This window comes from Tubulanus polymorphus, chromosome 4, assembly GCF_964204645.1.
Source record: "Tubulanus polymorphus chromosome 4, tnTubPoly1.2, whole genome shotgun sequence".
Taxonomy (NCBI): Eukaryota; Metazoa; Nemertea; class Palaeonemertea; order Tubulaniformes; family Tubulanidae; genus Tubulanus; species Tubulanus polymorphus.
This window is the reverse complement of record NC_134028.1, coordinates 16,500,154-16,526,374: the sequence shown is the minus strand read 5'-3', so window position 1 is coordinate 16,526,374 and position 26,221 is coordinate 16,500,154. Positions and strand designations below refer to the sequence as shown.

Genomic DNA, 26,221 nt, shown 5'->3' with positions numbered 1-26,221 from the left:
ACAGGCATGGCTTTAGTGTAGATGAAGGCTAGGCACTGCACATTGTGGATTGACTGGAACTCTTAACTCACAAAATTAAACGAGTCAACAAGAAAGATCCAATAATTGGACATTTGTCTAACTATATTATTTAACAGCTTGAAATAATACATAACACATTCTGCAAGAGTATACAAAGGAAATCAGTTCTTACATTATATCAGAATCAATAGTTCGCTTAACTCTGGCTAGAATTCTGGTTCCATTGCTTCATATTCTAATGAAATCCACTAGTATACCTTAGAATATCGCTTAGCTTAAGACTAAAAATTTGGTACCAGGAAACAGGGAAGAAAAGTGGGTGTACTGTACATCCGCAATTGACTTATTTCTCTCCGGTTGAATCAAGTTATTATTGAAATAGCATTCGAATAGCCATTTTATTTTTAAAAATTGTGTCGTTCAGCTATCCTGCTGCAAATTTCGCAGTTGAAGTTTACTGGTGCCATCTGATTTCTCAGTATCTCAAAAAATTTGCACATTCTAAGCCTGAATCTAAAAATAGAAAAAGGTGCATTTTAGTCGGATATAAAAGAATAGTGGCTAATACACCTGGACTATATAGCCTATGGGGTGGGCCTAGTTTGAAAGCACTGAGGTCCGAGAGAACAGCACTTAGTAAATAAATACTGAAATTAAACTTACAAAACACCCAGTACTTGAGATGATGTACTTGACAAGAAGTGTCACCAGCTAAGCAAATCAACTTTGTCTATGACTCCTCCTTTTATAGATTCAGTAGTAGTCTAAAAATAAGAATGGGTTCATTTTTCTAACAGTTGGTATGTCATTTCTTCAAAAAAACTAATTATTATCTCGCCACAGCAAATAAATTATTCACAGTTGTTGAATGGTTAGCCCGATTTAGATTAATTGGTTGACGCTAATCAGTATGACCCATACGTAGGGGCCTACTGCATGCCATTTGCGTCAATCCATTCCATTCCATTCCACAGTGAATTAAAAAGAAATTTAGTTAGATCCCTTTTGTCCAAAAGCTGCATCATTTATATAACTAGCTGTCAAATTTAATTTACCTCCTTCAGAGAATACCATAGTGACATAGTCCGTCGCCCATCAACGTGTTGACAAAAGAAAAGTTGCTCCATGTTTTATACATGAACGTTCAAATAAGATATTTTGCGTCTTGCAGGGAATATTGAGCATAGTGTTTAAGTTGGCTTGCACGGTTTGTGTATGGGTTTTCCTCATTATGCTGCCTGTATGCATTAAAAATCCGGATTTCAAGCGAATTAATTTGTCCAACAAGTGGCCCTCTAGAAGTATACTCCACACATACTGTCCATGCGTGTCTCTGTAACCGAAGGTAGAGACTAAAACACGGTTCAGGACTCGGCAGCGGACACCGGCCCGGAAAATATTTCAAAACGTGTATTGTTGGTACCTAGCACGATTTCAGCGTTTTTCGGGAATTCCCTGAAATTTCGGCGTTTTTCGGAAATTCCCTGAAATTTCAGCGTTTTTATTTCAGCGTTTCAGTGATTCAGCTTTTTCAGCGAAGTTCAGGAACCGCTCTTCGTACTAAAGACTTTAATGGGTATATCAATTATTACTTGCTTCTCCTTTATGAAATCTAAACCTAGTATAAGGGGTTGATGAAGATGTTGAAATACATGAAATTTCTGCTCCACTGGCGTTTTTATACCCGGGAAGATTAAGGGCAAGTTTACTGTACCTAGGACTGACAACTTACTTCCACTCACGCCAACTACTTCTTTTATCTCAGGCGCTGATAATTTTTCACTAGCAAATTTAGTTTTGTATAGACATGACAATGATATGCAAGAAATACCAGCACCTGTGTCAAGCAATGCGTTAATTCTGTGCCCCGACACAAATATTTTTCTCTAATGTCGCCATTAACGCAACTTCAACCTTCGAGTGCCCGTCCATAGTTGGATTTTCTTGGACAGGCTCGCACCCCTATTTCTGACCTGAGCTTGGACAATTTCGAGATATATGGCCGAGGGTATTGCATGTGTAACACAATGGAACCTGTTTACATGAATTATCATGTCCATTCCGCGGCGACCATTGATTTCTCCTATTTTTGTTCCCTCTATGCCTCTGGTGTCCCCTGTAGTGCTGTTGCCGGAACTGCTGCTGCTGGAACTGCTGCTGCTGTAACTGGGGCTGCTGGAACTGCTGCTGCTACTACTAGACTGCAGCTGCTGGAACTGCCGCTGCTGGAAATGCGGCTGCTGGAACTGCGGCTGATGTTGTGGTGTCCAAAACTGCTGCTGCGGCCAAAACTGTTGCGTTTGTGGCATGAATTGAGGAGACCAGGACTGTTGTTGTTGTTGCTGCTTCTGATAATTCTGTCCATTCGCATAATTAAATCCGTTGTCACTTTTATTGGAACTATTATATTGTTCTTTATTAAAATGATTTCCCGTTATCGCGTTTACTTGACACGCACACACCTTATTGTCCGGTCTTAATTGAACATTTTCCAAAAGACTAGTTAGTTTGTCGACTGCTGCAGTGAGACTACAAGTCGCGGTAACTTTACCCTCTGCTGCTGATTCTGCGTTCATTGCAATTTTTCTTAACTTATCAAATGTATTAGGGCAGTGAGTTGCGACTTAAGGTTTTAATAGAGTCGTTTAGGCATTCTATGGCTTGCTCGATAGCACATTCAACGTACATTCTGACTGGCTAGCTGCCCTTTCTACTCGGTCCATGTACGCCTGTACGGATTCGTCTGCCTGTTGCTTATGTAGACCCCTCATTGGGTCTTGCAGAGGTTTGGATTTATTTTTCAAGCAGTTTTTTACTGTTTCCAAATCGTTCTGTTGTTCGAGAGTCAATGCATCTATGGCGGATCTGGCGGAACTAGATAAACGCAGTATTAGGGCTGTGGTTTGCTGCTCGAGCGGTATATTTGTCGCTTGGACCCAACGGTCAAAGTCACTCAGCCAACTTTTGATAGGCCGACTGTGGTCGTAACCTGGAAGTTCGAGTTTATAAGGCATGTTATTTTCTAGGTTTTCGTTAATGTCTATATCGTTATCTACCTGGTCGATTTCTGTCAGATGTACTTCTTCGTCCTCCTCGTGAACTATAATTTTTTGAATATCCCTCGGCGGCTCGTATAGCGGAATTAATAATGGGTTTGCAACGTTTTGCTGAACTTGGTTCGTTTGTTGTCTTGTTACGATCGTACGGTTGTTAGATGGTTGCGGCATCGGTATTCGAAGCTGGGTTCTCCACCATTTTAATAATAGAAAGTTTGGATAGATGTATTCCTCAGTAACTCGCGCTGTTGTTTTAATTCACCATTAATTAATTATTAGTGACACAATCAGTTAGACATCTGTCAATTCGACACTTGTGATAACAGTTTGTTTTGTAATTAATTGTGTGCTCAAACATGTCTGTCAACTTTTATAGCATTATATAAATAGAATGTAAATCCATGAACAAGCAGTTGAGTTTGAGACGAGTCTTGGAGCCTGATACATCTTGCAGGCAAATTCCCAAGCTACTCGATTGAGAATCTAAATAATAAAATCGTCTACGTTTAGTGCTGAAAACTACTAGCTTTCTCATTGTCGCATAACTCGGGATTTAATCGTAGCTGGAGCTACCCCAAAAGACGAGTTAGAACAATTAGTTTTGTTAAAATCAGTCATCACATATGTTTAATTCTCATTTCTTTACCATGTTTAAAATCAAATCCAAAAGATATACTCGGTCCTACATTAATATTCATATTTTCTATTATAAAAAAAATAATGATTAATCTTTACATCTCATAACTTATTCATAAATTACAGGAAATTTATTTAAATCAATCAAATATCCATTATGATTTCTAATTTCAAATTATTAAATTGAGAAATAAAAGGTTTAAAATCACATTCTGATAAATTATAAATATTTTATTTGCGTTCCAAATTCGTTCACATTCTTCAAAGGTAAAATATTTAATATACTAGAATTAACATTTTGTACTGTAATATGGGTTAGTTAACTATTGAATGGGTTCAAAATAAGCATCTTGACAAATAAAGCGCTAATTGATCTTTAAGTTGGATTTCATTCATAACTATACACGTATTGGGGATTCATTTTATCTAGCATAATAAGTTAACCTTATCATTAGAATTGTCATGGCAAAATCTTCGAGCAGTGTTATTTGTTCAGTAGGTTTATCTAGATCTGAGTTAAGGTAGTGGATGAAATGGATATATGTAATTCGACGGTAAGGCTTGTAAGACTCATGCTCACTTGGGAGTGTAGTGTGGTGTGTCGCAGTAAAGGATAAATCATCATATCGCGTTTAGTTGGTGTTCGAATATGATCATCCAAATTTTCAAAATTCCAATAGGTTCAGGGGCCAGTTGCACAGTCGTGACTTAAGTCCAAAAGTGGTCTTAAATTTTAAGACGGGTCTTAAGTTGTTAGATTGGCTATAGAACTAAGTTGGTCTTAGACTGGTCTTTTAAGTCTAAGCCATGACCATGCAACCGGCCCCTGGATTCTAGATTACAGTTAAGCCCAACTGTGTGGCGTGTATATCTTCGATATGTTAGTAGAATTCACAGTGAGACAATAATAAGGTAAATTGACTCTTGTACCTACGTTTCAATATGCTTTCAGATTGAAAATATAGTGCAAGGTATGCAAAATCCGATAAATGGCGTTCTTGTCAGGTGTCAGAAGATATTTCTCACTACGATACCTTCAGCATTTACAGGTATGTTTAATTATGAACTACGAGACGAGTAGTACGATAGGTTACTTATTTTTAGAGAGCTATTACGAGTGGTTCGGCATGGTGTCGTGTATGTTTACCGCGAACCAAAGCGCACCATTTTTAAAGTCATTGAATTAACGAAAGATACGATAAATGGGGTTAAATACGCTGCAAAATAGATCCGGTTACGTTGTATTCAAGATTATTTGACATTATATTGGTTTGAATGGTGATAGGCCTAGAAGTTGATCACAATAATATCAAAAATATCAAAAGGGTCGGTACCGTAGCGGTCTTAAATTCCTTGTTTTGTGCCGGGAAAGTCAGCGGGAGTCTTTAAATTTGAAAGGTTGCTAGACAATGTCCTTGAAAGCCATACAGTAAGACCGAAATTATCGCCGAGTTGTATGGCAATGTGGCGTGCGTTTACTCATTTACTGCAGACGTATTGCATCGCAACAGTCGGCGTCTAGCCATATATGTACTACGCGAGGCAAGCGCGTGCTGGCAGATCAAAGTGTCTCACACTGCACACGCTACAGTGACAGCATATGTGCTCATGTTGACGCGCGCGTTATGGCTACCTGCGTTTTTCATACAGTGAAATAAGTTTTTTTTGAATGAAATAAACTTCATCATATATTTTCATTGAAGTTGTCGGTCCAATTATCATTAAAAAGTGTTTGAAAGCGATACCCATTGGCCTGTCGGTCTTTTTGAACTATAACCGGCCATTTCTCACAATAAAACAAATCGACCTGACGTAAGTAATAGGGTAAGTCTTGTGTCAGATCAAAAGTCGAAAGGTCGAGCTCATAAAAGATAAAAATAAATACACACTCGAATTTATTTTTATTTTTTACTCACTCAACCTTTCAACCTTTAATCTGAAACAACACTTACCCTATTACTCTAATAATATTCACAAATATGAACATTATATAAATGAATATAATATCAATGAAATCAATTTTAATAAAAAAATATGTATAATAAATGGAGAGTAAACAAATACACAGTGAATTCCTAGATAGAATAAAAGATACTACAAATGTCAAATCTGTATATTATAAATTCAAAAAGTTAACCGAATTAACATTACATAAGAGATATTTAATTACAAATATTGAAACAATTACTAATAGATATGGTAATAAATTAGTTATTCACTTAGAATATGAAGGATTAAAAGGAAATAGATATAAATATAGACCAAATTTACCAGATAGATTTCATAGATTATCTAGTGAAGATCTAGAAGTGTGTTCTGGTGATTTCTATTTCATATACAAAGGTAAGAATGAAAGAGGATGTCATGATATAGATTTCGAATGAAAAAATACGTAAAATAAATGCAAGATAAATCAAAAGAATATAGAATATTTGTTGATTCAAGAAGATTTAAAAATTATAAATCTCATTATTTATTGATACAACTAGATAGAGAATTTAGAAATTGTGTTGATTTAGAATTAGTAAATATTAGTTTATGTAACTCATTTTACAATATATCGAATAAAAATCTATTGAACATATAGCCTTTTCAATTTTTAATAATATTTTAAATCCGTATGGTTTAGGTGCGATTCTTTCTCAAAAGTTTCCAGATGGCTCAGAGAAACCCATAGCATATGGTAATCGTAGTTTGACTCCTGCAGAACGCAATTACTCCCAAATTGAACGTGAGGCTCTTTCAATCATTTACGGAGTCGAGCACTTCCACAAATATCTATACGGTAGAAAGTTTCTGTTGGTCACTGACCACAAACCTCTTGTAACAATTTTTGGTTCGAAAACAGGAGTTCCGGCCCTGGCAGCTCTGCGTCTGCAAAGGAGGTCACTTACTTTAATGGCATATGATTACGAAATTGTGCATAGAAGTGGTAAAGATCATGAAAACTGTGATATGTTGTCTGGAATTCCTAATCCTAATGCTGAGATGGAAGCAGTGGAACTGGATATTAATTATTTTACGTATGTGAATGTGTTACCTATTAATGCTGCAGACATTGAGTCTGAGATAAGAAAAGATCCAACAATGTCACAACATATACTTAATGGTTGGCCTAATCACTGCAATGATCCTGATATTTTGCCTTATTTTAGGCGCAGAAATGAATTATCTGTGAATCAGGGTTGCATACTTTTGGGATTGAGAGTTGTTATACCACCAAAGTTCAAACAGATCATGTTAGTAATAGGAAAATGACGCTTTCAGATATGGAGGTCGGAGGTCGAGACACCACTCATCATCACAAGTGATTTCTTTTCCTTATAAATGGGAGAGAGTGAACAACACACACAACAAATTGATGTTTATGAAAATAAATATTATTGTACATATTGTAAAAAATACATTGATAAATATCAAAAATCGCGTCATGAAAAATCTACAAATCATATGAAAAATGTAATAGATTTTGAAACTCCAGAAAATTCCAATGAAAGAAAAGAACGATTAGATGATATGAAAAAAGATGAAATTAAATGTATTGTTTGTAATGAATTTATAGTAAAAAGGAATTATAAAAGACATCTCGAATCACAAAAACACTATCAAAATTCAAATAAAAATGTTTGAGGATCAGAATATTTTGATGATAAACCTCAACAAGTAAAAAAATCAACTTCAAAAACTAAATCCATTTCAAATAAACCTTACATGGAAAATGTTAGAAATTATATCGATTCACTAGAAATAAAAGATATAATTGAAATATTAGAAACATTACGTAGTAAAATTGGTCCTGCAGCTATTATATTTAGATTTTTTAAATGTACAACAATAGAAGATTATAGTAAATTTATTGAAATCATGGAAAAAATACTAGATTTGGTAACAGATGTTGAATATCCAAAAATTAGTATTTCTGGGAAAGTAAGTTTTTTAAAGTCAGAAGATGAAATGGATTATGATATTCAAACACTCTCTGAAGAAATAATTTCAAAAACGCAAATAAAAGAGAGGTTAGAAAAAATATTTAATGAATTTAAACGACATATTGAAGAAAGATATTTTGAGGGTTCTGGTTTAACATTGAATGAAATTATATTTTTAGATTTAAATGTTTATAATACAAAAATGATTAAAACATCAAAAAGTAAAACAATGTTTAAAAATGACACAAACTTTACAACAGAAAAGGATATTAAAGCATCATCTTATATTAAATTACCATTTACAACAAAAGCAGTAATAAATATTCAAAATAAAGATAATAAATGTTTTCTATGGTCAATTATTAGTCGCTTACACCCAACTCAGGAAAATGTTTGTTGTACGACAAATTACGAGAAATATGAAAAAAAATATGAAATTGATCAATATCCAGTAACTATAAAAATGATTCCTAAAATAGAAAAAGATAATGATTTAAAAATAAATGTATTCGAATTAATGCAATTACCAAAGAAAAAAGGTGAAAATATTAAAGATTATACATTAGAAGCTTTATATCTAACAAAACATTATGACGATGAAAATTTTATAGATTTGTTATATTACAAAAAAGATGAAAATGAACATTATATGTGGTTAAAACAAATTGATTTATTCTTTAGAACAGAAAGTGATTTCAACAGTCATAGCAAAATATATTTATGTTGAAAATGTTTATCTAAACTTAGAACTGAAAATGCATTACTAAAACATAAAGAATTATGTGATAATAAAGATTTATGTAAATTAATAATGCCAACAGAAAAAGATTATAAATTGAAATTTACTAATCATAAATTAAAAAATAGAGTGCCATTTGTAATTTATGGGGATTTTGAATCGTTGAATAAAGAATTAACTAATCAAGATAGAAAAGAAATATATAATAAAAAGCAAATTTTAAAATCAATGGATAAAGGAAATGAATTAAATGAAGATATGATTCAATCCACCAATTATAAACACAATTAAAAAAGTTCATCAAAGAGCTGCTGCTTATGGAATTTACATAAAATCAAATTATCCTGAATTATATCAAAGTCAATATATTCCTTTTAGAGGTGAAGATGTAGTTAATAATTTTTGTAACAAAATAATTGAATTAGAAAGTGATTTTGCAAAACTATTAAACAAAAATAAAAGAATAGTTATGACAAAAGAAGATGAAATTTATTTTAATTACTCAACTCATTGTTGTTACTGTGAAAAACGTTTTCATTCATTTGATAAAAAAGTTAGAGATCATGATCATTTAAATGCAAAATATCGTGGAGCTGCTCATGAAGATTGTAATTTACAAGCTAAGAAAGTTAATTTCGTACCAATATTATTTCATAATTTATCGGGCTATGATACCCATCTATTTATAAAACAATTATCAGGAAAATTTGGCACAATTCTCCAAGAAATAGAAGAATATAATGCTATGAATGGTACAAATGTAAGAAAATATGATTTTAAACTATTAGCTAAGACATCCGAAAATTATATTTCATTTTAATTTGGTTGCATTAGATTTTTAGATTCTTATAGATTTCTAGCAAGTTCATTAGATAATTTAGCAAAAAGTTTAGTTGATAATGATTTTGTAATAACTCGACATTATTACCCAAATGAACAAGATTTTAAATTATTGAGATATAAAGGCGCAATTCCTTATTCATTTTATAAAACACATGATGATTTTAATGAAACAGAATTATTAAAATAACAATTTTATGATCAATTAAAAGAGGAGTATATGAAAGATGAAGTTTTTAATAGAACATTAGATATTTGGAGTCACTTTAAGATAAAAAATCTTAAAAAATGTTTTTACAGAAAAATTAATACTTACTCAAAATAATAAATACAATTATATTGTTCATTATAGAATGTTAAAATTTTATCTTAAACAAGGAATGAAATTAAAGAAAGTACATCGATATATTGAATTTAATCAATCGAAGTTGTTAGAAAAATATATAGATTTTAATACACAACAGAGAACCATATCAAAAACAGATTGTGAAAAAGATTTCTTCAAATTAATGAATAATAGTTTTTATGGTAAAACATGTGAAAATATTAGAAATAGAAGTTATATTGAATTAGTAAATAATTCGGAACGATTCAGACATTTACAATCAAGTCCTAGACATTTAGGAAATAAAAGATTTGAAGATTATTTAACAGCAGTTAAATTAAAAAGAACGTCAATGAAATTTAATAAACCTATATTCATTGGTTCAACTGTTTTAGAAGTATCAAAATTATTTATGTATGATTTTTATTATAATGTTTTACAACCACTTTTTGGGGAAAAGCATATTGAAATATTATATTTTGATTCTGTAACAGCTGACACCCAATATTATTAAAATGTAATAGTAAGATATTAATTAGAAGAATTTCAGAAATAATTCCAAAACATAATGAATGTTATAATTCGTATGGTGAAAAAGAATTAATACAAATAAATGAATTAATGGATGTTTGGACAAGAAATGGATGGAAAAAATTTAAGAATAAAATTAGGCATAAAACAAATAAGAAAATCTATAGAGTTAGAACTAAATTAGGGTTTGTAGATGTTACAGAAGATCATAGTTTAATTAAACGAAATGGTGATGAAATAAAACCAACTAATATAAAAATTGGAGATGAATTATTACATAAAAGATTTTTCCAAAGAAGGAATCATATATCATTTAATGAAATAATTGATAATATTTTCAATATAGAACCCGAAACATTGGAAGAAAAAGAATATTTAATCAAAGGATTTTTCATGGGAGATGGTTCAGCAGGTGTGTATAATAGTGTTTGGGGTAATAAATATTGTTGGTATTTTTATTTACATATATTTTAAATATTGTTGGTATTATTATTTGCAATCAAGACTTGAAATTATTAGAAAGAATTAAGAAATTCTGTAAAGAAGTTTATTCACATAAAACATTTAGAATCATGGATGTTATGAAATCATCAGCAGTTTATAGAATACTCGTTAATAACCCTAAAGATTTTGCTATAAAATATAAAGACGAATTCTATATTCATGCAATAGTTAAAAGTAATACTTCAACTTAAGAAAAGATAGTTCCAGATTATGTATTAAATGCAAAAGATAATTTAAGAAAATGGTTCTTCATTGGATTTTATGCTGCAGATGGTGCTAAAAAATTTATGAGTTCTCCAGAAATAACATTTGCACAAAAAGGAAAAGTTGCTTTATCAGGATTACATATATTATGCAGTTCATTAGGTTTTGATGTGAATATTGGATTGATTAAATCTATGCCAAATTGTTTTAATCTAAGGCATACAGAAAAAGTAATAACTGAAGAAGTTAAAGATTTATTTGAAATATATATCCCATCAGATTATGTCTATGATTTATCAACTGAAGATGGAACATTTAACTGTGGATTTCCATTAATCCATTAATTGCGGCCAATACGGATGCGTACATATTAAAAATCAAGACAAATGATATAACAAAAGACTTAAAAACATAAAACATCATTTTGATTTTAGCAATTATCCCAAAGATCATGAACTATTTAGCAATGATAATGAAAAGATTCCTGGTAAGTTTAAAGATGAATTAGGGGGTGATGAAATGATTGAATTTGTTGGGATAAGAAGTAAAATGTACAGTTATAGAAAATGAGGCTATCATGAGGCTAAAAAGTTAAACAAAACATGTGGTTGATAAACATATAGAATTTCAAGATTATATAAAGTGTTTATATAACTCAATTGTAATGAAACATAAAATGAATTGTTTAAGATCAGAAGATCACGAGATGTACATTAATGAAGTTGAAAAGACTAGCTTGAATCCATTTGATGATAAAAGGCATATTTTAGATGATGGTATAAAAACATTACCTTATGGTTATTGAAATGGATTAATATCATCAAACTCGAAATCACTATTGGTTTCTTCTTTTCCATTTAATTGTTCTTGTATAATTTGTTTAGGTTCTTCCATTTCATTTTTCTCATTTAAATAAAGTTCTATCTTGTACCACATTTCATCTCGCTCTCTTTGTTTCTTTTTATTCGTTAATTCATCAAATGGAATTATAATATCGATGTTTAAAAAATTTACAATCTTATTTAAAAAGAATTCATAATTAATTGAATCTGTTATTCTATTATCCACATAATATTTTAATATGTTTGTGAATGTTTCTTTTATATTTTCCATATCTTCTTCTGTTAATTTAGGGTTTTTTATAATAATCGTTAAATAATAGATATAAATACATTTTCTTTTCTTGTGTGTTAAATGTTGATGGAATAATTGTTTTTATAATATCTTTTTTAGTTATTTCACCATTTTTATTTTCTATCATTTTCATTTTTTCAAGCAATTGCTTATATTCTGGTGTATGATCTTCCATAGAAAATATATTAAATATTTCATCTAGATATTTTAATTTTGGTTCTATAAGAATAGTATAGTAGTTTATTTGTCACCATCAATATGTACAAGATTAATAATAACAATAGTAAATTACAAACAATGAGGTGACAGGAGCCTGAACAAAGCCATAAAGGCTGTATATCAAAACGGATGTTCAGACACCTTGAACACAAAGAACAAATTAAAGAAAAGAACAAATGAAGAGGGATGAGTTGATGAAAAATTAAGATGAATTTAAATCATGCAGACGTGTATGAATTAGGATAGTATTTTGTATAAGTATCTATTTTGTATCAATATTGGTTAAAAATATCTCTTTTGAACCTACTAATGAGGGTGTTTATAGTTGGAGCGGATTTAATGAGTAAAGGTTGACTTTGCCAAATTGAAGGAACTTTACAGAGGAATGACTTATTGAAAATGCTGGTTTTGTGGGCTTGGATTCTAGGGTGGTTTCGAGCTCTAGTATTATATCTATGATTAAAGGAATTTCTATTGAATAAATTTACAATTGGTTGCGGAAGTTGGTTATAAACAAATCCATATGCAAGTTTGATAAGTTCTAAGTTTATCATATCTTCAAACTTCAGAATCTTGAACTTTTTAAAAAGAGGTGAGGTAGAGGCGTTGTATTTAGCACAACCAGTAACACGGATTGCTTTCTTTTGTAAGTTGGTTAAAACATTGACTTGCTTCTTTGAGATAAATGGGCCCCAGATAGATAAACAGTATGCTAGATGAGAGTTTATGTAACTGAAGTAAAGCAATCGCTTTGACCAGCTTGGTAAAAGATTTTTCACACATTTCAATAGGTAAATATTCTTATTCAGCTTAGAACAAAGAGATTTCACGTGACTTTCAAATGTAACTTCATCATCAATCAGCAGTCCTAAAAATCTATGCACATGAACAAACTCGATTTGGCTATTTTCAAATTTTAAAGTGGGATTGTCAATTCTTAGATGATGTGGTTTAATACAAAGTCCAGCAGATTTTGTTATATTGAGCGTGAGTTTATTTGCCCTGAACCAATTGATAGCAATTTTGAAGTCGTCACTTAGATGTTTAGTTATTTTTTCAAAGTCTTTCCCTACAATTAGAAGTGTGGTGTCGTCGGCAAATAAAATAGCTTTGCAGTTGTCTAGATTATGACTAAGATCGTTTATATACAACAAAAATAGGAGTGGCCCCAAAACCGATCCCTGCGGAACTCCGTAATCAACAGTGTTGATTTCCGATTCAAAGCTATTATATTTGACATAAATTTTCCGTCCATTTAAATAACTCTTGAACCAATCATATGCAATTCCCCGAATTCCATAATGATAAAGTTTGTTTAATAAAATATCTATGTCAAGTGAATCAAATGCTTTAGACAAGTCAAGGAATATTCCCATTGCTTTGTCATTATTATCCAACCCACTTATACAATTCCCTAATAATTCCATAATGGCATGAGTGGTGCAGTGATTGTGACGAAATCCATATTGACTATTGTAAATCTTTTTAGATTTGATTGGGAAGCGGTAAAGCCTAGCGTGCATTATTTTTTTCTAGTATCTTAGATAATACAGGTAAGAGAGAAATCGGTCTATAGTTAGTTTGCTCCTTTTTTGAACCTCCTTTATGTAGCGGAATAACTTTGGCTACTTTCATATTTTCAGGTACATGCCCTTCAACTAAAGACTTATTGAATACAATTGATAACGGTTGACTGATTTGATTTGCAATGCATTTCAGAAAGTTATTACTTAAGTCATCGTGACCAGAGCTATTCTTATTAGGCAAATAATTGATGAATTTAATTATTTCCTCGGGTCCAGTTGGAAATATAAAAATAGAACTTGTATTAGAGCCATCTAAAAAAGATTCATAATTTTCACTCGAATGACGTATCTTCTCAGCATAGGACAGAACTAAAAAACTGACAGAATGAGTTGGCAATTACAAACGGGTCCTTGACTGGTTGACCTTGAATATCAAAAGTATCACTTATAATAGAACTCTTGTCATTGTGTTTACCTATAGAACATCTTAAAATATTCCACAGTTTTCTACTATCACGTTTAAAGGTTTCCAAAGGTTTTTTGCAGCTCTTTTTAAATGATTGTACTTGTTTCTATATGATATATAATTTTTGTATTTTACACTACTCTTATCTGTACCAATGATTGCTTTATATAATCCGTCGCTTTTCTTTGAACATTATAAAAAGCCGGGAGTCATCCAAGGTTCAATGATTTTGACTGATTTGAGTTTCTTAGTTTGTTTTGGGGCAATTTCATCCAATATATCATGCAATTTGTTTATTATGAGATTGTTGCCGTTTTCAGAATTCATAGTTTCAAGATTATTCCAATTAAACTGTTCAAGTCTTAGTCGTATTCTGTTAATGTTTCCTTCATTTAGGTCTCTAACATGAATTCCTGTGTTATTGTTTTATCAGTAATTTTTTTGATTGAAAGTACGCATGGCATATGGTCAGAGGAATGTGTTAATAAGATTGCAGATTTTGCAGAACAAATATCTTGACTAACATAGATATTATCGATAAGTGTTGCTGTGTTTTTAGTTATTCTAGTAGGCCTTATAATAGTTGGTAAAAGGCCATTGTTTACGTTGATTTCAAAAAACTTATTTGTATTATGATGACTTTTTATTTTCAAGTAATCCAGATTTTGATACCTATCACAACTGACTTATTTTCAGAGTCTAGTGTATTTGTTATGAGTTGATAATAATCACTTAAAAACTGTTTTTCACTTTTACCCGGCACGCGATAAATTTCTCCAATAATCAAATTTTTAGAATCACGAAAATTAATCTCAATGAAACAGCTGTCAAAAAATCCTTCTTTGAATATACTAAGGTCATCCCTGGTATTGAATGAAATACTATCTTTTATATAAATACACACACACCACCACAAGCCATTGACTTGCGATGTTTCTCAACCAAAACATACCCAGGTATCTTACAAAGGGACTTATTATTATCGGTGATAAACGTTTCACATAGTAAAAGTACATCAATTTCGAATTGTTTCCTCTTACAATTATCGATCAATAGCTTAACATCATTTAACTTGCTGAAGACGCTATGAATATTGTGGTGAACTATATTAAATTTTGAATCACCTGTTCCAATAGATCCAATTTCAGATACATCTAGATAAGGACAATCAGATCCGGTTAAACTAAAATCTTCGTCTATTAGATTATTCAAGTTAAACTGTTCCATAGTCTCAAGATCACTCATCCGCTTATCAAAAATATTATTCAAACACATTGATCAGCATTATAAGTCTCGCAGTAGTAATGTACTATTCTTATCCTGCATGAATTCAAAAACACAAAAAACTTTGAAAACATCCCACCATCATCGGATATAGATGCTAACAAAAATAGATAAGAAAATATAGATATAATGAACGTGTAAAATGAACGTGGTCATAGCTATTATCGAACCAGAATAAACAATAGAATCTCCGTTCTATATGACGAGTCATTGTTTTCGCAATACAATTATTGTTTGGCGCGCGCGGAGTTTTCGAAACTAAGCGAATTCGTTATTTTTGACCATTCAGGATTCTATCGAATTCCGCTTAACCGTTTACGTTAAATTTTTTCCCATTAATGATCGCAGTAATCCGACCGTCAAACGACCATGACGCGCTCACGTTTTCATGGTTGTATCCTCGCAAATATGGGTTTTCGTACCTTTGAGGTTACGCCTTTGTTTGAGTACGCGTTCTTTGTCCAGATGTCTAACGAACTTAACGATGAGTGGTCGCGGTACTCGGGGATCGATAGACGGTTTACCAATCCTATGCGCGCGATCGATTAGATTGTCTTAAATTAAAATATCCAATTTTTCTTTGAAAAACGAGGTGCATTTGGTAACTGAATCTTCATCGATACTCTCCGTTAAGCCAAAAATCCGAACTGAATTACGCCTTGTGTACATTTCTAGTTCTTCTGCGTAAGCTTCGAGATCTCTAGTGTGAGCCTGGCTGTTGGGACATTTATTTTCCAGTTCGACAATTTGTTGCTTGATGAGATTTACCGAAGCACTCATTTTCTCGACGGCTGTCTCCATATGACTTTTGAGATCGTCCTGTGATTTCCAGAGATCCAACGTAAGAGAATCCAATCTGTCCATCTTATCGTTTATAATGATCGTTAATTCCCTCCTAAACGACGAAAGCACCGAGTTGACCAACGATTCTAGAATACTGCGGACACCTTTGCTGTTGAGGACTTCTAAAATCTTTACATCCAAAAGTTCGTCCTGTAGAGATCGTTCGGAAGGCAGGGTCTCAAAAACATCATCGGCTGCAATTTTTTCGTTTTCATTTTCATTTTCATTGACTGGTTCTTGATGAGAACGGGTTCTGGTTGAGTGTCTTTTACGATCCGGTTCATAGGATGCGTTGGAACTTGCAGAGCCGGAGCTGTTTCGACTTTGTTTACGTTTTGTTCTGCCCATTGTCGGATCTCCGCTTGACACGTATGAGCAAACACGAGTACGAGTCACCTCTTAGCGCAAGTTCACGTTATATCGCCATGTATGGCGTCGGATTCAAATGAATTGTAATAATAAATCCATACGATCGATTCGTAAATAATGATCACCGATATTTTGCCGATATGGAGCGCTCGCATCGACGGATATGAGAGCAACTGAGTACAACTAGTTGCTCAAAAGTAGAACATGAGCAACTGGGTAGAACTGGAGATAGATGAGTGATAATAAGTGGATAATAATTGGATTATATAATGGAGCCTTACTATCAGTTGGAAATGTTAGTTATTCAATGGTATTAAAAAAAGTATTTAAAATGGGAAGTGTTAATGTTGATAGATTTAATATAAAAAGATTGTTTACAATATGTACAATAATATTGATTTTCATTAACATCAATTTATTCTGTATGTTGTTCACTCTCTCCTATTTATTAGGAAAAAAAATTACTTGTGGTGATGAGTGGTGTCTCGACCTCCGACCTCCATATCTGAAAGCGTCATTTTCCTATTACTCATGTTGAATGAGTTGCACTAAAAACATTTTGGTATTGTTGGTATCAAGTCTTTAGCTAGAAATTATTTGTGGTATCCTGGAATTGATCAAGATATTGAAAATTTAGTACAAAACTGTCAATTGTGTCTTAGTATGAGAAATGCTCCGGTTAAGGTACCATTGTTGCCATGGCGACCAACAAATGGTGCATGGGATAGGATTCATATAGATTTTGGTGAACTTGAAGGTTAACATTACTTCATTAATGTTGATAGTTTTTCTAAATGGTTGGAATGTTTTATGATGTCATCAACAGCTGCACTGCACCAAGAGTGATTTATACCTTGAGAAGTGTTTTTGCTCGGGAGGGATTACCTAAGGAGTTGGTCAGTGTCAATGGGCCCCCATTCAATTCGGAGGAATTCCATGACTTCTTATGTAATAATGGTGTCAAATATACACCAGCACCTGTTTACCAAACTCAAATGGGCGGCCAAAAGGTCAGTACAAATAGTTAAACGAGCGCTCAAGAAACACATTTTGATGCATTTTGAGTTGATAAGGTTGATCCGTCTAAAAGACTGGATAACTTTTCGTTCATGTATCGAACAACACCACGCTCGATAACAGGTAGGTCCCCAGCTGAACTTTTCAGGAAACGACAGTTAAGATCTAGGCTGTCACTTATTAAACCAGATATGTATATCAAAATGTGTGCAAAACAGGATATTCAGAGGAGATATCATGATTCCGTATCATCAAAACCTAGAGAGTTTGTTGAGAAACAAAATGTTATGGTTTAATCTAATGTGAGAGGTCTTGAAAAGTACTTTCCACGTGTAATTATTCACAGGAAAGGTCTTCTTACCTACCTAGTTAGGGTTGGTGGCAGATATCGTTATTGTCACATTGATCACTTATTTCCCTGTAGTGAAAATGTTCATGTAAATAGTAGTCGTGAAGATGATGTAGATAATCGACAATATGATATGCCTAGTGTTACTGTACCAGTGATACCTCCAGTCAATACTGATCTGGGTACTCAAAAAGGTTCAAACCCAGATGTTGAGAGTGGAGTTAGAAACTCAGGTGATTTGGTTGAAGTTTCTGATCAACTCCAAGCCCATAGTGTTCCTATAACTGTCAGGAAATCTTGTCGTGTTTCTGTACCACCTAAGAGGCTGATCGAAGAAAGTTAAATGTGGATTTCCTGGGTTTTATTATGACAGTTTTTCTTTTATTACATTTTAAGATGTTAATATGGAGCTTATGCATTTTAAGATAACTCCTAGTTCTTTTAACTAGTGTGGAGGAGTGTGATGTATGTAGCTTTCGGTAATTAGTTTTCCTGAATAAAGACACTTCCGTTCAGAGTACAATGAATGGCGTTATAGTTCATTGATAATCGGCCAGCAGGAAACGTCACATTATTGAAATATTATATCTTGATTTGGGCGATCTGAAAGTCGGTTTTTGAAATAAATTATTGTGTTGATGCGATCAGAGCCTTGTTCTAGATTGTAACTATTTTTGTACAAAATGAATTGTGCGAGAAATAAAAGTTGCGAGTGTACATTCGAAAAATTCTCTATGGTTTTGGTAATTCCTTTGTAGAGATGACTTGAGTTATGCGTATGGATGTGTCTATTTTTTCGAATAAACCTTACGAGGACAGCAACATATAAATTAAAGTAAAATGAATTTTATTTTTCAACAATTGCCTATGTCTGGAAATCTTACATCATCACCACCAGAACTGCATTTACACAAATAAACACGAAAATACAATACACTAAAATACAACTGCACAGCACAAAGACGAACCCTGGTGCCGTTTATCCAACCGGTGTGATTTTATGGAGATTTTTGACTAATAGATTTCTGTAAATTTGAGACGATATAATTTTCGCTATAGTACAATCTTTATCATCAAATTGAACATGAATTTCTGGTAAATCAGGATCAAAGTTCAGATCAGATAGAATAAGGTTCCAATGTTGCAGTAACGCATGCTATATACGTGTGTCTATTTATCGATTTATTAGTTGAGTTTCGTTAAATGTATTGTACTTGCAAAGATTATAGATAGATGATGTAAATTGGCTATACCGTGTTATATGTACTCTGATAAATCAGTTTTCTCGTCTAGTTTGATTTTATGTTAATGTTCACGGGATCCCCGAGCAGGTGGGTCGAGCAGGTGTGCGTTATTTTACTAAACAAAATGGCGGTACAATTGAATGAGTTGATATTCATCGTTTTATAGCGCGACTCATGATACTCAAGGCGTATGCTATAACGGTTTATTGTGTTAAATGTGTTAAATGATTCGTCTAATTTCGAAATTAACGTTGCATCAAGATATTATGCGAAAATGAGGGTTCAAAATGCGGAAATTTACTTCCGTGGTCGCCATACGGCCGGCTGATATATTGATTGCATCGAAATTTTAGTGATAGTCTTATATTAACACGATTGAATACTTGTTTTATCGCCATTAATTGAATTCATTTTATGGACGTTCGGGTTAAAGATGCACTTCGGGGGCCTGATTATGTGTATAGTTTGTTAACTTGGGCACAGTGATAAGTAGTGCGCGTTGAAAAAATGAGGTACAGTCGCGTCGGCAATATCGCCTTATACTCTCGCGTTCGTTGCGTGTATATCAGTAATTGATAACGCGTACCATGGTGCAGGTCGCGCTTACAATCTTACAACATGTCAGTAAAGACGTGAGCTTGAATCACTGCTTGCTTATTACTGCCTGTATGGAAATATTCTATGGTAGAACTATTGAAAATCGGCTTTTGCACTTTCGTACCCCCTACCAAATTCTTTCTAAAATTCCTGCATATTTTTTTTCGATGTCAAAATACTGATAATTAAACGATATCACCCTCAAGGTAATTCTGTGATATTATGGACTTATTTCCGGTTTAGATTTAGCGCCATTCTCGCGAGATTAGCAACAACCAACCCGGAAGTAAAGTCGAGCCCATCGATGAACCTTTTATGAATTGAGGGCAAAAAATATCTTAATTTTGACATAGAAAATGTAAGTTTTTTGGTTAAAAATTACTGATTTTGAATCCCTGATTATATCTATTCAAAAATATTTTGAGGGGGGGGGGGTACAAAAGCGCAATAGCGCCTAAAAACCACATTAGTCGATACATTTGAATTCGTCATAACCGGTCTAACCAGCCTGGTTTAAATTTGAAGAACTTGGGGCTTTGGTTGTATCGTCCGTGTGATTAATAGAAAAACCTCCGATGAAACCAGGCTCTTCGCAAGTTCACAAATCACGGTTCCTGAACTTCGCTGAAAAAGCTGAAACACTGAATAGAAAACGCTGAAATTTTAGGGAATACCCGAAAAACGCTCAAATCGTGCAAGGAACAGACAACACGTTTTGTTATTACTTTTGGGCCGGTGTCCGCTGCCGAGACCTGAACCGTGCTTTAGTCTCTACCTAAGTTTCGGATATTGAATTGGTTATAGAGATATATGCCTGCAAGGTCGTCGTCCTCGGCTCCGTTCAACATGTTCAACCTTTGATGGCATCAGACGGCAGCTGACCACAATTAGGTTAGTAGCTCGAAGATGCGTAGGGCCGGACCCGAAAAATAGTATCTCGAGTGAAGACGAGGTCCCCCATAAATGCCGCCATAATTCTGCAGATGGGATAGGTAACGGATTTCGGTTGTATGTATAAAATCCATTGGTCCTGAGAGGCAGATTGGTGATGAAATAAGGGATTTCCTGGACTTTTTCTGCTTGGAGTAAGGCTACCAAGGCGTATATTTGGGGGATACGCCTAGGATAAAAGTACATCCCGACAAGCCTACAAATAACCGGACGACCTCGAGTGTCAAACTCAACCGTAAATTACGGATTCAGACTTACCATCAGTCCGGATCCGTCATTTACTGCGAACAATATACAGCCGGTGTGCAACAAGTGTCTTATTAATGAAACAACATGGCGGATGGTTGAAGTCATTTTCGGCTTAACTTTATCGCTGATTTATGGCAAGTTTTAGGACTTCATTGTACTATGATCCCTAAAATGAGTCAATTGATTAATTCTATTCGTAAATCAATTTACGTTGGCTACACTTCCTGGAAATTTCTGGCTCAAATCAACGCAATATGGACAGAAATGGAATTTTCATATGGAATTTTACTTCCGCGTTCATTTGACGACTCTGAATGATGGCAACGACGGCAGAGTTTATGTAATTTAAGGTGAGAATCCATTAACCAGGGAATGTTAGACATGATTTCTTGTTCTAACTATAGTTAAGATGACCTTTCCACTGGGTGGTGCTATGATATAAATACATACGGTAGAAAATGAGTACGAGTACTCGGCGAAGCAATGATAGGCTACCTACTTAGTGCCTAGCTTTTTTGGGGGGGGGATACGCCTAGGATAGATTTAGGCCCTTAATGTAGTGAGTAGAGCCAGTGGAAGCATAAGTAGTTAGTAAGGGGCTGGTTTACACTCATGTATACGACTATTTATTTCGATTACTTTCTGTCCAGCTATTATACGTGGAATGAACAGGTCACAACGGTCTTCAATTCCTTTGCGGATTCTTGCAGCAGGTGGGAATATATTTCAACTGCAGTGTGCAAGTGTACGTTTCAAATCAAGCTTTTTTGTCATTGGCGGTTAAAGCCGTAACGTATGCGCAACTGTCTCCTGTAAGTACTTGACGTTTTGTGTTATGGTTTTTTTTCTAATGCCATGTTTAAAATATTTGGATTAGTAATCAGTCGAGCTAACGTACATGCAGAATCGGTTTCATTGTTATTGTGGGATGATAATTCATGGGCGTTAACAGTCCTACGACATACCCTTGATATCAAGCTTTTTGGTTTACCTTTGTCAGCAGTATGAGGTTGGCATTGAGCCAATTCATGTAAAATCGCGGTACGTTTTTTTATGTGAGCATTTTTTTCATTGGTTCTCGGGTTAAACTTCCGTCGATGACATGGTCAACTTTGTTAAAATTCGACGAAAAACTGTTTTTGGCGGGAAAATTCTTAGCTCTTGCGTATAAAATTGCAATGACCTCGATTGGGGGGCGTCGTCTCTACGAGCGAATATGATTGGCTGTTTTTGGGATATACAGGGAATTCCGGCGCTACTAAAATAATGGGATAGCCATTTATGGCGAACGTTTCATTCGACTAGGTGCGAATTTTAAAGGTATTGTTTCGTTTTAATATCCGATGATTGTGTTGATTGAGATTGAAGTGAAGCAAGCGTTCACTACACAAGGCCTCCACGTGCGCTGGACGGGAGTGCTAAACATTAGACTGTTGCATACACAAACACACGCTCATACAGACTACTATATGGAGATGCTGTAACGCTGCTTGGCGCGTGCACGTTTGGTATGATAACAGGCTGAATAATCGTCGTAGCAGAAGATGAGCGCTGTGTTTTCTGTTTGTACGTTTGTACGTTTTAAATTCCAGGATTTAAAACGATCTAATACTACGCTCCGGTGTTTTAGCTTCCGCGGCCATACATTGCAAGAAGTTTCGTTCCCAAGACTCAATATTCAGCCACCCTTTGATATGTGACATCATATGAATTTTATTTGAATATTTGTTCATATTGTGAAAAATATTTTTTTTTTTAAATATAAAATAGTTTCCAATGCCGCGCCTACCTGTACCCTACGAAATTATGGACGTAGACCATAAACAAATGTTTATCTTTGGTCTTATGTGACTACAAAATAATTCTTTAAGAAAGATAAAATACAATATAAACTTCTAGAACTTTGAAGTCACGAATTAAAAAGATTTTTTTTCAAGCAATGCCCTTACTCCAAACAACCTCTAGCTTTCAAGGTAAACCACACTTTGCCCATGGGCAATTTATTAAAGTTTATCAGAGACTTGTTTTGGAGTAAACCGAATAGCCATTAAAATACCAATTCCACATGTCTCAATGGTCGGTGTCTATGCTCTGCGAGACAGTAGTAATAGATGTTACACGACAAACGCACGATTTAAATTGGTATATCTATTATACTTTTTTCACTCCTCTATTATATTACATAGCTGAGTAATTCTTACATTTGATTGCTTAATTACAGGTGGAAAGAGGTCAGATGCATAGGGACCTGACAAAAAAAAATTTTGACCCCAGTATCCTAGGTACTATATATAAAAAAAACAAGGGAGCCAACTCTCCGTCAGATCGGTCGATAGGTTTTTCACTTCAACAGTTCGTAACTTCGTTATTGTCCCCCGCGCGGCGTAGGCCGCGAGCGGGGGACTTGGTATCCGCCTCCGTCCGTCCGTCCGTCCGTCCGCATGAGCTTGTGAACGCGATTCAAGAAGAACCGTTGATCGCAGGACTATGATATTACAAAGTATGATTACCCCTAGGGAGAGGATGTGCCCTATCGATTTTGGGGTCCAAGGACTAAAGGTCAAGGTCACTACAGGTCATTCATGTGAAAGCTTATGAACGTCATTCAAGACGAACTGTTGATAGCAGGACCATGCTATTACGTAGTATGATTACCCCTAGGGAGAGGATGTGCCCTATTGATTCTGGAGTCCAAGGACCAAAGGTCAAGGTCACAACAGGTTATTCATATGAAACTTTGTGAACACGATTCAAGAAGAACAATTGATAACAGAACAATGCTATTTCATAGTATGATTATCCCTGGGGAGAGGATGTGCATTAGTGATTTTTGAGTTCTAGGGTCAAAGGTCAAGGTTGGTAGACGTCTTTTGCCTTAAACCCTGTAAACTCAATTCTTAAATAACCATTCATGGCAGGAAAATGATATTTCATAGCATGGTTATCCCTGGATACACTCATCATTTATCTATACCAAAGATCAGTGTCTTCAGGGGTCATTAATTCCCTACTGGCGATCGCGGGGGACATAGATACGTAGTATCAAATTGCCTTGTTGATAATTCAATCCGCTTCAAGTAAGATTATTCTTAAAGACAACGAATTTCTGCGTTAGACTGTGTGGTTTGAGAAAGATTTGATTTTTGGATTAATGACTAATTAGCGCGAGTAGATAAAGCGTTAATGTTTCAAAAGGTGTAGCCAAAATGCTTGTGTCATCAGGGGTAGACAAATTATCAAAAGATAGATGAAAACTTCACCTTGTTGATCGTCAGTTGATTTTGCTGTAATTATTTCACCTGGATAAATCAACAAACACATCGTACATTTCTAAATCTGTGTTCAGTAGAATTTCTTTCAATAAAATTTATTTGACTAATGTTTATGTATTCAAGACTAAATTTGAATTGATCTTAAAACCAGAGCAGAAAGTATTCAGCAATTTAGAAAATCCTAGACTCATAATCAAATTATGTGAAGTCAGTTAAGGTTTCTTGTTCGAATCAAGTTCAGGGCTCAGGTGCCTAAAATTCAATTGCTCAATGTCCCTGTAATGCCGAGTACGATGGAGTTTACACTCTGAAAAACATTGGGCTGTGTAAGTGATTTAAGTGAGCAATATAATGACCACCCTGCCACGCTGCAACCGAGACGTAAACAAGTTAGCCTGCATTGCGTCGATGCTTTGATTGACGCCTGAGAAAGATGACCCAAATGAAATGTAAAACATGGCTGTAAAGCAGCAATGGAGTTTTCTAACATTCTACCTACATGTGACCTGAAGGGATTCATTGCTCGATATTCCATCAGTTTTTTATTAGGGTTTTCTGACTTTCGTCGAAAACCCTATTGAAATTCTGTTGATTATTATCATTATCATATATTTTCCGCCGATTTCGTCAAATAAAATTCATCTTCATTCAGATTCGGCAACTGACAGCTTCGAAACGAAATGTATAAATTGATACTGTAATAACGGTCTCTCTGAACCAACAGATTGTCTGAATGTACTTTCCATCCTATTTGAAACTTAAAATTACTTATTAGGTTACTGTAAATAAAGAATTGAATTGAATTGTTAGACACAAGCACCGGCGAAATAACAGTTTGTGACGTCATTTAGTAAGTAAATAAAGGAGGGCTCCGAGAATTTCCAAATCACGGTGGACTATACTGGGGTTAGACCATTCAACCAAAAAGAGGATTGCTCCGATAATATCCAAATCATCTCATTTTATTTTTTCCATCGAATACCCGGTAATTAATTTTTCCTTTCGATCACATGCATCCAGAAAACCCGTTATCCTGCTTTGCAGCTATGTTTCATAATAATATTAATAATAGTGCTTTTTTGGCGATCTACAACTTCACATACGTATGTATTCAAATATTTCAATGTAACAGATGTCTTTTTTCGAATTAATAGAGATATATTCTTATGTCTGTTGAACTCATCAGAATAAGATTGAGTTCTTGTAGGGTCCATACCTATGTTCCCCGGGTTCTATATTCCCCGGGTGCTATATTCCCCGAAGAGAAATTATTCAAAAAGGGTTCTATATTCCCCGGGTCCTATGTTCCCCAAGGGAAATCATACATATCAGGGGTTCTATTTGTTTCTCGAGTCCGGTGTTCCCAGGTTCTATACTATTCCCCTGGTTATATGTAACCCCACGGAAGATTATGGAAAATGTACAAAAAGGTCCGGTGTTGTCATATCGCGGAAACACGGAATTGCGGAATTACTTCATTTTAACTATAAATAGTAACCAGGTTTTCCCGTGGGGATACCCACTGTCGGACAAGGCATCGGTGACATGTTTTCATAAAAAACGCAGTCTCAAATGTTTTGTGACTTTCTCAAAATGTATCCAAAATTTAACTAATTTTTAGTTCATAAGTCCTCAAATATTCATAAATGAACAGTTAAAAATTGTTGAAACATGTCGACTCTGCTGTAAAATCAACCTATTAACAGTCCGGAATTTGGGATACTATTGGGCTTTAGAGAACATAATGCCCCCTAGGTCTTCAAATTTACAGAAAAGATTACGTAAGTGATTCACGCGCAGCGCGCGATAGGCGCACAATAGAAATCTGAGCCGCGCGTTCTTTGAGTGTCACCAATTAAGAGGACCGCTATTGTGAAAATTGACTGCGGGAGGAATATTCCTCCCAATGTCAATCG

The 26,221-nt window shown here is 34.2% G+C and overlaps 1 protein-coding gene across 1 annotated transcript in view; it reads left to right on the top strand.

Annotated features, from left to right (window-relative positions):
- The window catches only part of LOC141903423 (regulator of G-protein signaling 7-like), a 269,965-nt gene that overhangs the window by 21,660 nt on the left and 222,084 nt on the right, over nucleotides 1-26,221 (top strand). The window contains exon 2 of the mRNA XM_074791538.1: nucleotides 4,666-4,762. Coding sequence (XP_074647639.1) covers nucleotides 4,666-4,762 — 97 coding nt within the window. The remainder of the gene's footprint in view (nucleotides 1-4,665; nucleotides 4,763-26,221) is intronic.